Source organism: Hippocampus zosterae, chromosome 14 (genome assembly GCF_025434085.1).
Source record: "Hippocampus zosterae strain Florida chromosome 14, ASM2543408v3, whole genome shotgun sequence".
In the NCBI taxonomy this organism is placed as follows: Eukaryota; Metazoa; Chordata; class Actinopteri; order Syngnathiformes; family Syngnathidae; genus Hippocampus; species Hippocampus zosterae.
The window spans coordinates 103,599-115,900 of NC_067464.1; the positions used below are offsets into that span (position 1 = coordinate 103,599).

A 12,302-nucleotide genomic window follows, 5' to 3' on the forward strand; every position below is an offset into this window, starting at 1 on the left:
TGCCCTCAATGTTGCCGTGCATCTGGGATATCACGAGGATCAGCGAAGGCAATGGATTGCCTTGAATTCAGGCTCACGCCGCCGTGACGTACTTCATTCAAAGCCATCTTGGGTTTCTCTAAACGAGCCACGGAACTTTCTGGAGAAGAATCGAGAACCTCCAGCTCCACTTCCTTTAGCCTCCTCAGTAGTAACTGGAAGACACAGGACAAACACTTGAGGGCAACTTCTGCAGAGTCACGGTCCTCACTTAAGACTGGACGGACCACGTTCCTGAACCACATCGGTCCCGTGCTTTTGGCGAGCGATAGGGAGCGAGCCCCGGCACCCACGGCGTTTTCGTGGGTAAATGGGGTGAGCGGACTTTTACGACACTTTTATCTGCACTCGGAGTGAGCGTCCAACCGGTCGACCGCAGACCGTGACCAAATCAAACGCGAGGGGTGTCGGGGAAAAAAGTTTGGGTCGTGTGTGCGTCTGCATTATGATTATTACTTGGCTTGTGCGCTCTAGTTTTTTTTGACATACAGTGAGGGCTAGCTCCAATGATGAATAGTGCAATTTGTCGGACAACAAACACTCATATTCGGCGAAGCCCTACATGCCGTATCGGGAGCGTTTTGCCTCCTCCTACCTGCATTCTCTTCCTGTAGGTGCGTAAAGGACCTGAAGTTGTCTGGACGGGCTCTTGGAAGAGAAGTGCGGCCTCCTCGACGAGAGCGTGAAGGTGCGCCGGTCTCGTCTGCGTGGCGGCGTCGGAGTCTGTGGCGCAATCCTGCAAAACACAGCAACAGTCCGCCGGTCGCGTTGGCTCACGGCACGTTTCACGCAAGTGCATCGCGGGCTTTAAGAGTAACCCCTTCAATTTGGGAATCCCCGGCCGGCACCGCTTGCGGCGGGACCGAGCTTCTCGAGGCGGTTCTCGGATTCTTCTTCGACAAGTCGCGAAAACCTACGAGGGTGTTTCTGTGGACGAACTGGGCCCAATCGGCGTTGAGTTTGAGCAGCTCCCGCTCCAGGCTGCCGCTGGTCTGCGGGTCGGCGGACTCCATCAGGAAGTTTGCCACCTCGTTCAGGTGAGCCTGCCGGGACGCCCACTCGGTCACGCTCTGGGACGTCACCTTAGTGTTGAAAGCAGATGGCGGCGCAAGGTTGAGAAGAGCTCATGTCCATTCCGTTCCCGGAGCTACGGGGTGGCCACGGCCGCCTCCCGTCACTCCGTGACCACCCTCTCGCCTCGAGCAAAACCTTGATAGGTGTGTGAGTGTAGATCAGATTTTTCTGCCACTAAGTGTTGCCCTTCCTCATGATGTTGCGATATGTTAGCCTTCGCTTGTTTTCTAGTACGTCGGCTCACTGGCTCTCCATTTTGGGTGAACTGTGCTCTGAAAGTGAACCTCAGTCTCTGTGTTTTTTTTTCTTTGCTCCTCGAATCAAGGTTTGGATTTTGCTTTCTTAAAAGCGAGCAGCTGGACTTATTTGGACAACTGTGTGAGTGAGAGAGTGACAACGGGCGCTCAGGTCTGCTTTAAATTGTTTGGTGTGTGTTGACTCTTTTTGTTGCCGTCGTGCCCCCCGACCCCCCCCCCTCCATCCCATTCATCAAATTTTGTCACAAACTTCAGAGGCGAATACCCTGTCTTGGGAGCCGCACTCCCATCCGGCCGAGACCTGCTCCAGCCACGCCTGCATGGAGCTCAAACCGTCGCTGTAGGAGTCCCAGGCCGTCAGAACCCGTCCCAGTTTCTCCTCGGCCGAGCGGACTTCGGCCAAGACGGCCGCCGCCTCTTCCTCCAGTTGCGTCACTTGTTGACAAACGCGGCAGTAGTCTGCGGCTGAAAAGCCAGGAGAACAGCCCGTACCGTGAGCAGCCGGGAAGGACCTCTCCAGTCGGTGAAAGCGGGCGTCTCACCGAGAGCAGACTTGCCCGAGTATTTCTCTGAAACTTGCTTTAACTTGCGGAGCGTGGTTTCCAGCAGAGAAGGAAGTTCCTGATTGGTGACCAGCTCCTGCGGGACAAAGGCGTCAATAACTACAATCGACGTTTCGCCCGGAGCGGCGAAAAATGGGAACACGGCAACATTTGCGTTCCATAACACCGCAGAGAGCGGCTAGGTAGCAGCCGGTCCGAAACCGGTAACGTCATTCTGCTCTCGTATGCCGATTCCTTGTGAATTTGCGACAACGCACTTGCCACTCGCGCAGCAAAAGCCTGACCGCCTCCGGCGAAAGGTAAGGCCTCTTCCACAAGAGGACTTTGCTCCAGATGCGGCTTAGCAAATCCAGAAGCGCGTGGCGGTGCTCGTCGTACTCCAGCTCGAGGCCGCGGTACTTGCCGCTTACTCTCACGGCGGTGAACCTGGCCGGGGAAGAACTTGGCTGAGTGTTGACGGCCGACCCAAAGTTAAAGCGGATCATTTGGTGCCAACATTTTGCCACTGCACGATCGTGCCCACCTTCTCTTCAGCTCCTCCATCTTCTCCGTGGGAACCAAAAGGTTTCCGTACTCGTCCTCGTTTGGGAAGGCCTGGAAGGTCGTGACCTGCTGGGGCATCTCCTCAAGGCGCACCTGAATCAACACAAACGGAGTCGACTTGTCCCAAAGTTCCAAATAAAGCCGGTCCAAGCCGTCACGTAGCGTGACGGTTAGCCAAACAAACCTGTTCTCAAAGCGTCAAGAAGCTCCGGAAGGGCAACGTTTGCGAGCGCCACCATACGGTACCCCGAAACAAGAAATGTTCACCTGGAGTTGCTCCCGTCTGTCCCTGGCTCGGTCTGCGGACCGGCGGTGGTCCCACGGGTCTCCTTCCTCCTCGGCCAGAAGGCCTTCCGTGCTGAGGAGCCAGCGCCCCGTCGTGTCCAGGGGGGCTGGCAGGCTCATGTCCAACTCCAGTTGGTACTCACGCAGCTGTGACAGAAGCCCCGTCGGAAGACGGTCAGGCCACTTGAATTTTGACCACTCCGGGAGGAGGAAGAGGAATCGCCGCTCACACGGTCGCCGGCGGAATGAGAGCGACGCTGCGCAAATAACACGAGTTGTAGGAGCCCACCTTTTGTGTGAGGGCGTCCCAGGCCTCCCTGAGGCCTCGCTGCTCCTCACTCGGCGCGGCGCTTCGTCTCCCGGCGCTCAGCAGAGGCATGATTGGACGCCGCTGCTCGTTGAAGCACGCCACAAAGGTCTGGAAAACCTGAGAAATGCACCAACTCAGACACGCGCTTGACTCGTTGTCCTCCGGCGCCTTGAGCGTAAACCGACATCTAAAGCGGCGGGAGGGAACTGCCCGTTTCAGGCGTCTCCCTCCTCCGACGCACCTGATGCAAACGATCGGCAAGCCCCGCAGAAGCCCAGAACCATCCCGATCATTTGAATGGTGCCTCAGGAGTAGGGGGAGATGGGAAACGGGGACGAAGCGGAGTTCCCGAGCGCCGCACTAAAACACGAACCGGATCTTGGGTTCGACACCATCGGAAAATCTGGGAAGCTGGATTCCCCGAGACAAATGAAGCTTCACATCTGTCTAGCGCCGGAGGAGTCGCTACCTCTGTCTCTGAATCTGAAACTTGGCCCTGGAGCCAATTCTAAATTCACGCTCTCGTGAACATTGAGCGGAAACAGGGCGCAGTCGCCGAACGCAGATCTGGCCGTCGTGGCCAAAAAAAGTCAGCAGCGGGGGAGCGAGCGCGGCGCCGATGGACCGGCTCGCTCGAGAGGATCGACTGAAACGTAAAACCTACGTGATAGCGCTCGGAGTAACTCTCGCCCTGGGTGGAGTCCCAGCCCTCCAGCAGCTCCTCGTACGCCCGCCGAAGCCAACAGGACACTTCCTGCGCCTTGCGATCGGGGCTGGCCTGGAAACAAAAGAGGTCCGCTTTTGACGTTCCTTCTCTGCGCAATGTTGTCCAAAAAAACCAGCCGACGCATCTGTGCGTAACATGTCCTCGCGTGTGACAAAAGCTGCCGCGCGAAGAACGGATCCCGTGACCCGTGAGTCTCCGCGGATCGACCGCGGCAAAAACATGATGGCAAATACCTGCCGCAGCGGCGAAGCGGAGATGGCAGGAGTGTAGTGAACGGGCAGGCTGACGGGAGACGCGGCTTTCGGAGGATGCGGGGACCGGCTCTGGGAGGAGGTGCCGAGGAAGGAAAGGAGGGAGGAACAAAGTGAGGAGGGAAGAAAGAAAGCAATTCACACCTCGCCGCAAGCAAATGTGAAGCCCAAGCGCAAAAGCTCAAAGCGGAAAGCCTTCAAGATGCGGCTCGGGGGCCTGATCGAGGCTGCAGATCATTTCCTGTGGCCCACTCAGGCAATTGGTGAGCGTGCACGGCACATCGCGCGCTGACATTGGAAAGAGCGACGGCTCAGAAAAGCCACGCGGCGGAGGGGAAAACAAGCACACAAGCAAAGAAACCAAACCGGAAGAGTCTGTCTGGCGAGCCCAACAAGTTGCGTGACGAGACTGAAAGCTTTCAATTACGCTTGAGACCGTCTCTTTCTTGTGCAGAGCGTGCCTGTGAAGGCCAAATTACCCCATGGGGAGAAATGAACTTTTCTGAATCTGGGACGCGCCGCCACGTTTGGTGCAATCGCAAATGGAAGAGGCGACGTCGCGCTCGCACCAAAATAAATCGGCAGGGTAGCAAAAGGTCAAGTCGGGAGCTTTTGTTTCACTTGGAAATGAACAAATGGATTCGTGGATCAATTCTTCCTTGTGTCTTTCTGGAGCAAAGCGGGCGCATTCGAGCGTGTCGTAAAAGCGGAGCGGCGACTGACCTGCACGGCGTCTTCCTCGGAGACGGGCCCGTCTTTGGAGTAGCGCAGGAACTGCGCCACGTAGGTCATGATGGACTTCTCGTCGGGCTCCCGCACGTCCACATCTGCGAGGGCATCATCACAGGCGGCCATCAGCGAGTCGCTCTCGCGCGAGGGAAGCCGCTTTTGCCGGCGCTTTAGCGCCTCGCAACTTTCCATCCGAGCCGCCACCCCACCCGCCCCACCGCCCCCTGTGAGACGCCGACGCGGCGAGAAGAAGCCAAACAAGCGACAATCAGGAGAGGCTCGGCGTCCTCGGGGCAAGGCCGGCGAGAACACAGCAGCTTCTTTCACGACGCACAAAGACGCTTTAGACTTTGCTCTATCCACGCGCGCCTTCCAGATCTGATCGCTCTCAGAATAACCTGAAACGCGGCCACTCGGGATTCGAAAACCTCCAACGTTTGTGGTTTTTGAAGACCTTTGGCAAGCGGTTAGTGGCGCTTGTTGGGTCCGGGTTGTCGGTCCTAAGCGGTCAGGTCCTCGAGTCCAGTTCGCACACCGGGACGCCGGTCCGCCGCGACCGATGTCAGGGATCTCGGCGCCGTCTCGCTCGCCGCCGAGCTAAACTGTCGAGGCGGATGGCGCCTTTGCGGCCAGTCTGAGTTTTGACTTGCCTCGGCAGCCTCGCGCTCGGGCTCGGTCCGATGCCCCGGGACCCGCTCACGCCGTGTTGCCGGGCCAGTTTGGAGGCGGCGTTCTCACCGTCGGGCTCCAGCAGCCGCGGGATGCCGAGCTCCCGCTCGGCCACTCGGAAGGCTTCGTCCAGGTTCTGCTTGTTGCTTCTGCCGGCCGCCTTGGACAAGTCCACCAGGTCGCAGCGGAGAGCGCACAAGATGGCCAGGAAGGGCACGCCGCTACGCCAGCTGCCCTTGAAGTCTTTCACCGGCACCGAACATCCTGCCCTGAAAGCAAAGACCTCCGACTTCAAGTCTGGCTTCCATCATCAGACTTTTGGCGAATTTAGGGAGAAGCCCGCGTTTGCGTCGCGTCAGATTGGGGAACCGTCACGTTCTGCTCCCTGGGAGAAGGGGGGCCAAACCTCCGGCTTTAGCGTCGGGGGTCGCAAAAGGTGCCCGTGCGCCAAAGAGGATTGCGGCGCGCCGTCCTCAGGCGTGTCATTATCCGAACGGGCGACGTGGCCTCGCCGAGAAACGGGGCAAAACCTCGGGGAGCGTGGCGGTGGCGACATACGCACTTGCGGCACTGCTCTCGGACCCACAGCATCAGCGCCTTCTTGGCCGACAGCCTGAAGCGGGCGTGCAGGGGCGACCCTCGACAGGGGACGGGACCGCCGCCGGCCGAGAGACCGCTCCGCGACGACCCAGAGTCCAGACTGGCCAAAGACTCCATGGACGACTGACGCGAGCCGAAGGAAAGTCCGCCGGCCAACTCCTCGATCTGTGAAACGGATGCAAACACTTTCACGGCCGGCCGGCCCGTACCCGCCGCGGTACCACGAAGCTGACGTCACATCTGGCCGGCCCAACTGCTTTTTCGCAGAGTTCATTTGATTCATTTGAGCAAAAAAAAACCCCAATCGTCGCATCTTCAAAAGAACTCTCAAAGGGATGCCAGAGTCGCAGCTCCGCGCTCCCTCTTTCTACGCGGACCAGCAGCGGCATTGGAGCGGCACTCCAAATTCAAGTGCGCTCCGGTAATCTGGCCGAGATGTGACGAAGGCATGAATGACTGTTTCAAAGTGCTCTTGAGAAAGGGGAGGCTCGACTTGAACCGGCTGCCCTCAGATGAACCAAATCGGATTGCCCAATTTGCCGGCCCGATTTTCAAATCAGCGTCCGGTTTGAGACCCAAGACAGAGACCGTGGCCTTGCTACGGCGTGGGACAAGCGCACCGGACAGCTGGGCGATGCTCGACGGGCAAGATTTTGCGTCCGCGTCGAGGTGGGACGATCGCTAGGACCGCCGGCCTTGAAAACGTGGCGCCGACGGCCGCTCGATTCATTTGGCTCTCACGTGATACTGCAGGATGACGGTCCACACGAGGCCCAGGATGATGGACGGCTTCCCATCGATGATGTCGGGAACGTTGATGTTGACCAGTTTGATCTGAAAGCACAGCGAGGCGACTGACTGCCGGGCTCAATGCCGAACGAGAGAATTTGATGTTTACCGATTTGTGTCGGAGGAACGACAGGCCTTTCTCGATGTTGATCCTGTGCCGGAAGGTTCCCCTCCCTCGCTCGCGACTCTGACCGAACCGGTAGATGCCGTCAGCATTTGCATTCGCGTTTGTTTTTGGAGGGAGTTTTTGGACTTACGATGCGCTGGTTGCTCATCACCTCCAGCAGGTCCAAGAGTTTGGAGCCATCACGGAAGTCATCGAAGAGATCCACCACCCGAGTCGGAGGTCTCCTCTGCACGCACACACGTTAAGCGGTATCGGTTCACGCCCGTTAGTCTTAAACTGTCAACGATGTGCAGATTCCCAAACTTCATTGGGAGCCAAATGTGGTCATTTCATGAGCCGCGTATTCAGCTAGTCAGAGCCGTGCAACTTGTGTGAGCGAACGTTCTGCCAAGGAGCAGGTGCACATCAGCCCATGGAATGAAGGGAAAGGTCAACTCCAGGAGAGCCTTTCTTTTTTAGCAACGTCAAGGACAAGCTGTTTGCGTCCAGACTAACACTGTAAGGTTAGCATGTGCTACTGGGTGCCATTTAGAGGCGTGGTGCACATGGCAGGGGACGGGGAGAGGGGACAGGGGGGAGAGGGGTGAGGGGGGGCTCTCTGGGTTGTACACTGGTGGGGAGTCATCGGTGCGCCGTCTGTTGCTGTCCGTCTTTGCCTGCTGTTCTATTTACTCTGCCGCCCTTCCGACCGCCCCCACCCCAAAGCACCACCAACAACAACAACAACGTCCTCACCGTCCCATTTGACCTTCAACACGAGTTCTCCTTTCGCATTCAAAGGACAACATGATTTCGATACAATCGTTTGCCGACGAGCAACAAAGGCATACGTCCATCTCACAGATGGATTCCTTCACTGTTGTCTTGACTTTTATTATTTCCCTTGTGACCCCCCCAAAAAAGAGGCATTTCTTTCCTGGCTTAAAAAACGGACATAATGAAGTCCTCCTGCGCAGCAGTCGGCACAACACTGCGACCGTTCGGAGGTGTCAGAAAATCGTCCCCAAAATATTTCCAAAAAGGCTCGTCTCACATCGCTGGTGACGATTTCAACAATATTTCTTGACGTGTTCCGAGGCCAAAAGAGGAACCCCCCACCATCCACCAATTCATAAATGAATACGTCGAGGACCCACCCCAAAATGAATGCGATGATAGCGGTTTAGCTGAAGCGATGTTTCTCCTTTCCAAGAGGAGCGAAATGTTGGTCTTTGTCATGTTAATCAGTTGCAAAAGCATGTTCCGGAAGGATTTGCCTTTGAGACAGTGAACCGCAAGGCGCCATTTCGCGGGTGTCCTAACTCACTAACTCGCGCTCCTGATGCGCGTTCACGTCAAATTGCGAGCTAGCCACAAACCAGGACGGCGCACGCCAATCAACTGAAGACGCCACAACAGTGGAACTCAAAGGAGCGTCCTTTGAGCGCCACTTCCCGCTTCACGGCCTTCGTTCGGACGTCACAAACGCGCCTTAGGGTTCCAATTGCCGTTTTCATCCGTTGGTACGTTCTTGCGGTCTCGCCGACGAACCGCCGTCAGCTGACGTTCTGATTGAAAGTACGCAGCAAGCGCATTCTCAGCTCAACGCTTGAAAGGTCACGACTGCGCTTGTGCGAGTCAGTCATTCATAAGCAAACAAGACATCCGGAAGCTTTTTTTTTTTTTTTTTAGCAACAGCATGCTAACATTGTCCTTGAAAAATGTGCAACTTTGGTTTGGCTGCCAAGGCAACATCAACAAGCGGAACGAGCGCTCACCTTTGCCAGCTGGGCGTTGACCCAGTTGGTGAAAGTCCTTTTCTGGATCTGCTCCTGCTCCACTGCACGCACACACACAGCCGCCCACGTCGGTCTTGTTGATTTCATGTTTTCATTCATTGGATACACGTTCATGAAATACTCCAACGCCATTTTCTTGAGGCATACGGTAAATCCACAAGCGCAATCAGAAAAGTCTTTTTGAAACGCGTCTCCCCGTCGCGTGTTTTGGTTTCACATTTCAAAGAGGGAACAAAATGGCCACAAGATGGCGTCGCAGTCCGACTCGCGGCACCAAGAGGGCAGCGGGTGGCGCCAGAGCACATTTTTTGTCTCAATGAAGCCGAATGCGGCGGCGCGGAGGACGACGACTGCTTAGCAAGTCCGCCTCGCATTGCATTCCGGGTCAGGCCTTCCTGCGACGAGTTTGCATGTTCTCCCTGCGCCTGTGCGGGTTTTCTCCGGGTACTCGGTTTCCTCCCACATTCCCAAAAGACGCACGGCAGGTTCGTGGAACACTCTAAATTGTCCTTGGGCGTGAGTGCCAGTGCGGATGGTTGTTGACCTTTGCCATTCATGTTAGCATCAAGCTAATCGGAGCGTGCTATGGCAGAGCGCTCCCGTCTCAAATTTTACAGGCGCAAGTCGAGGCAAAACAATTGACAATTTGGACGCTAGCTCCACCTGGATCGGCACCAAAATTGGAATACGGCCGCCGGGATTTGACTGAAAGGTTCAAATGTGGATTAGAGGAGCCAAAATGCGGGCGACCGTTTTCTGAAAACTTGATATTGTTTGCAAACTATCTTTTGTACGGCACGCGGCTGCAAGATGCACTTTGTCAAACGACTTTTTTGGTTTTGTTTGATGTGACGACGTGACATCACTTCCCGTTTCAGGAGTTCACCTTGCGGCCAACCGAGTGCCGCCCGCGCAAAAGAGCGACCAGTTTCTTGTTTTGTTGACCTTTGTAAGACGCCCCGAAAGGTTGAGCCTTCCGCGGCTTTTTGTTTTCCTCACGCTTGTGACACTTGAAACGGTGCCGGCTGATGACCGCAATCACAAGGGGAAGTTGCAAGTGGGACGTCTGGGTCAAGTTTGCTTTTGGTTTGAATCTGCCCGAGACGACGTTGACGATGTCTCGGGTACAGCAGAAATGAAGTTGTTGTTGATCATGAGAAGAGATGGACTCACCCATGCCGGCTGAAGTTTTCACATCGTCGACACGGGCGCGCACGCACGGAAAAAATGAATTTTGCTTTTCTGGTCCGACAGTCTTTCAAGCAGGTCCGACTGACTTAAGCCCCGCCCCCCAGTGACGTGCCAATCAAATGCCAACTGCTTTAACCCTTCGCTCTGCCGCCGGTCACACATCGATGCCTTCGGGATACGAGTCGGCCGACTCGTATCTCCAAGCGGCAATTTTTTTTTCTCTTCGGTACTTTTACCTCAGTTAAAAAAATCGGAAAGTACTCCAGTTGCGTCCTCGATTTGGCAAACGGTGAACGTTGCTGTTGAACGGCCTTCCTTCCCACCTCCAGTTGATGAGAATAATAAGCACACTCGCTCGCATATATTCTTGACGCTCTGCCAAAAAGGAGCCATTCGACCAGCAACGGAAAGTCGGCGGACGGTACAAGATGTTGATTTTTATCCAAATGCATTTTCTTCGAATTCAGTGTTTTGTTCCATTTATCTAGTTATTTATTTATTGGGGGGGAGGGGGGGTTACGCTTTAAGTACACACATTGCATTTAACAAAGGTATGCTGATTTGAATTTGGGGAGGGCTGTTGTAATTTGTCAAGTCTCGCGTGTCGTTTTAACGCTCGACACTCAAGAAACAAAACAAGCTGGATTTTTTTTTCCTATTTTCTGGCATTTTGACTTGTACCGACCGCAAGTAGGCCGCCGGAACACTTTTGGCGCCGCGTCGTTTTACTGACCCTGCAGCAGCACGAGGAGATCGTCGATGTCCACAGGGGCGGAGCCCGTCTCCCCCGTGACGTCATCGGGGTAGTCCGAGGCCATTCGGGCTCAGTGGCCGCCTGCCGGCGACGTGGCGCCTCTGCACAAACCGACAACGGCATCAATCGCCGCGAGAAATGAGAGAATGATAGAACCGCCGCCGGAACAGTGATGTGACACCTGACAGGAACGCGCGCAAACATTCGTTTGTTTCGACGTCGGGCCGCTGCCAAAGGGGTCGCCTTGAATGATTCGCAACATGCGAGCGCGAGACAGGCCGCCGACGAAGGCGAGTTCTAAAAAGTCACCTTTGAAGTCAACCGCCGCCCTCTAACATTCACCCCCAAATAGAAACGCGGACGTGCGCGCACGCGGTTCGGACCCGGCACGCAAGTCATCCCAAGGTTGTCCTGTATGTCAGCCGCAGCACAAAGTGCGACGTGCGTGCCGTATCATATGCCCTGAATATCATAAAATAGGATTTTTTTCCCCTCCACAAAGACAGAAAAAAGCGCATTTATTCAAAACTGGAAAAATTGAACACGATTAAAGTAGACATTTATGAATTGTGCGCAAAATGAGCCGAGTCACAACTAATTGGCAGTTTGAGTCGGATTTGTCTTAACCTCCACGGCAGAGGCTCCGCTGAGGGACCGATTCGCCCAACCGCTGCCGTCGATCAATAAACAAGACGGAAGAAGTCACAAGTGAGAAGGAAGGCGACCCCGACGCCCCAGCGAGGTGCCAAGCAAAGATGGAGGTGCTCGTCACGTGAGCGGCTCGGAGAGTGCAGGCGCGCTTCGCGCAACGTGCCAGTTAACTTTCGCCGCCTGGGAGAAGGTCAGCTCGCGTTGCAGGAGGGGGCGCTAAAAATAGCTGGCTGAACTCCGACACGCGCCGCTATCGCTGCTTGAGGTCAGCCACTTTTGTCCTCTGACAAGAACGCCACACGCATCGCCACACGCATCGCAACACGCATCGCAACACGCATCGCAACACGCATCGCAACACGCATCGCCACACGCATCGCGACGCTTCTGCGCTCTTGGGTAAACAAACAGAAAAATGGGACACTCCCACCCGACGGGACTTTTCCTTAGTTTGTTTTTTTGCAGCAGGTACTTTTGATGGAAGGCAGCTTACTTGTGACGAAGGTCGGCACAGCGGAAAGAAGCGACACGCGGAAAATGTCTCGGGCCAGACGACGAGTCGAGGACGGCGGCCGGGGAAGCTTGCGCTCGGACGTAAACTTACGAGCTCTGAGGTGCGGCCGCAGACCAACCGGGAGAGACAAGGGAGAAGCCCCCACCGAACTTCGGCCGTTGCTTAATATAGACGCGCTTGCGCACGCACGCACTCGACACCCGCTTGAAAAGACCAACGGGAAGTGGCACAGTCGAACGTCAGAAAGAGATGAGCGCAAACGTGCCAAACCAAAGCCCCGATTCATCCTACCGTTGGCCTGCAGTGAGGTGATGGCATACGCCGCGCGGCGGGGGGTGGGCGTCGGGTCGGGGGGGCTTCTTTGCTTCAAACGGCGGCGCCAAGTGTGCCTCCGGTCGACCTCGCCGAGCAAAACGGCGCCCGCCGGCGTCGTGGTTGCGTTTGCGGCCAT

General features: G+C 55.9%; 1 protein-coding gene across 1 annotated transcript in view; it reads right to left on the reverse strand.

The window, feature by feature from the left end:
- Window positions 1-11,848, reverse strand: part of syne2b (spectrin repeat containing, nuclear envelope 2b) — a 44,557-nt gene extending 32,709 nt beyond the window's left edge. Inside the window, exons 1-20 of the mRNA XM_052086716.1 lie at window positions 11,831-11,848; window positions 10,666-10,787; window positions 8,721-8,782; window positions 7,094-7,189; window positions 6,946-7,023; window positions 6,789-6,881; window positions 6,010-6,212; window positions 5,517-5,716; window positions 4,773-4,876; window positions 4,032-4,121; window positions 3,736-3,849; window positions 3,051-3,188; window positions 2,744-2,908; window positions 2,457-2,569; window positions 2,191-2,359; window positions 1,913-2,009; window positions 1,636-1,835; window positions 957-1,121; window positions 635-775; window positions 93-194 (exon numbers count right to left, since the gene is read on the reverse strand). Coding sequence (XP_051942676.1) covers window positions 93-194; window positions 635-775; window positions 957-1,121; window positions 1,636-1,835; window positions 1,913-2,009; window positions 2,191-2,359; window positions 2,457-2,569; window positions 2,744-2,908; window positions 3,051-3,188; window positions 3,736-3,849; window positions 4,032-4,121; window positions 4,773-4,876; window positions 5,517-5,716; window positions 6,010-6,212; window positions 6,789-6,881; window positions 6,946-7,023; window positions 7,094-7,189; window positions 8,721-8,782; window positions 10,666-10,750 — 2,415 coding nt within the window. The 5' untranslated portion in view covers window positions 10,751-10,787; window positions 11,831-11,848. The remainder of the gene's footprint in view (window positions 1-92; window positions 195-634; window positions 776-956; window positions 1,122-1,635; window positions 1,836-1,912; window positions 2,010-2,190; window positions 2,360-2,456; window positions 2,570-2,743; window positions 2,909-3,050; window positions 3,189-3,735; window positions 3,850-4,031; window positions 4,122-4,772; window positions 4,877-5,516; window positions 5,717-6,009; window positions 6,213-6,788; window positions 6,882-6,945; window positions 7,024-7,093; window positions 7,190-8,720; window positions 8,783-10,665; window positions 10,788-11,830) is intronic.
- Window positions 11,849-12,302: the final 454 nt, after the last annotated feature.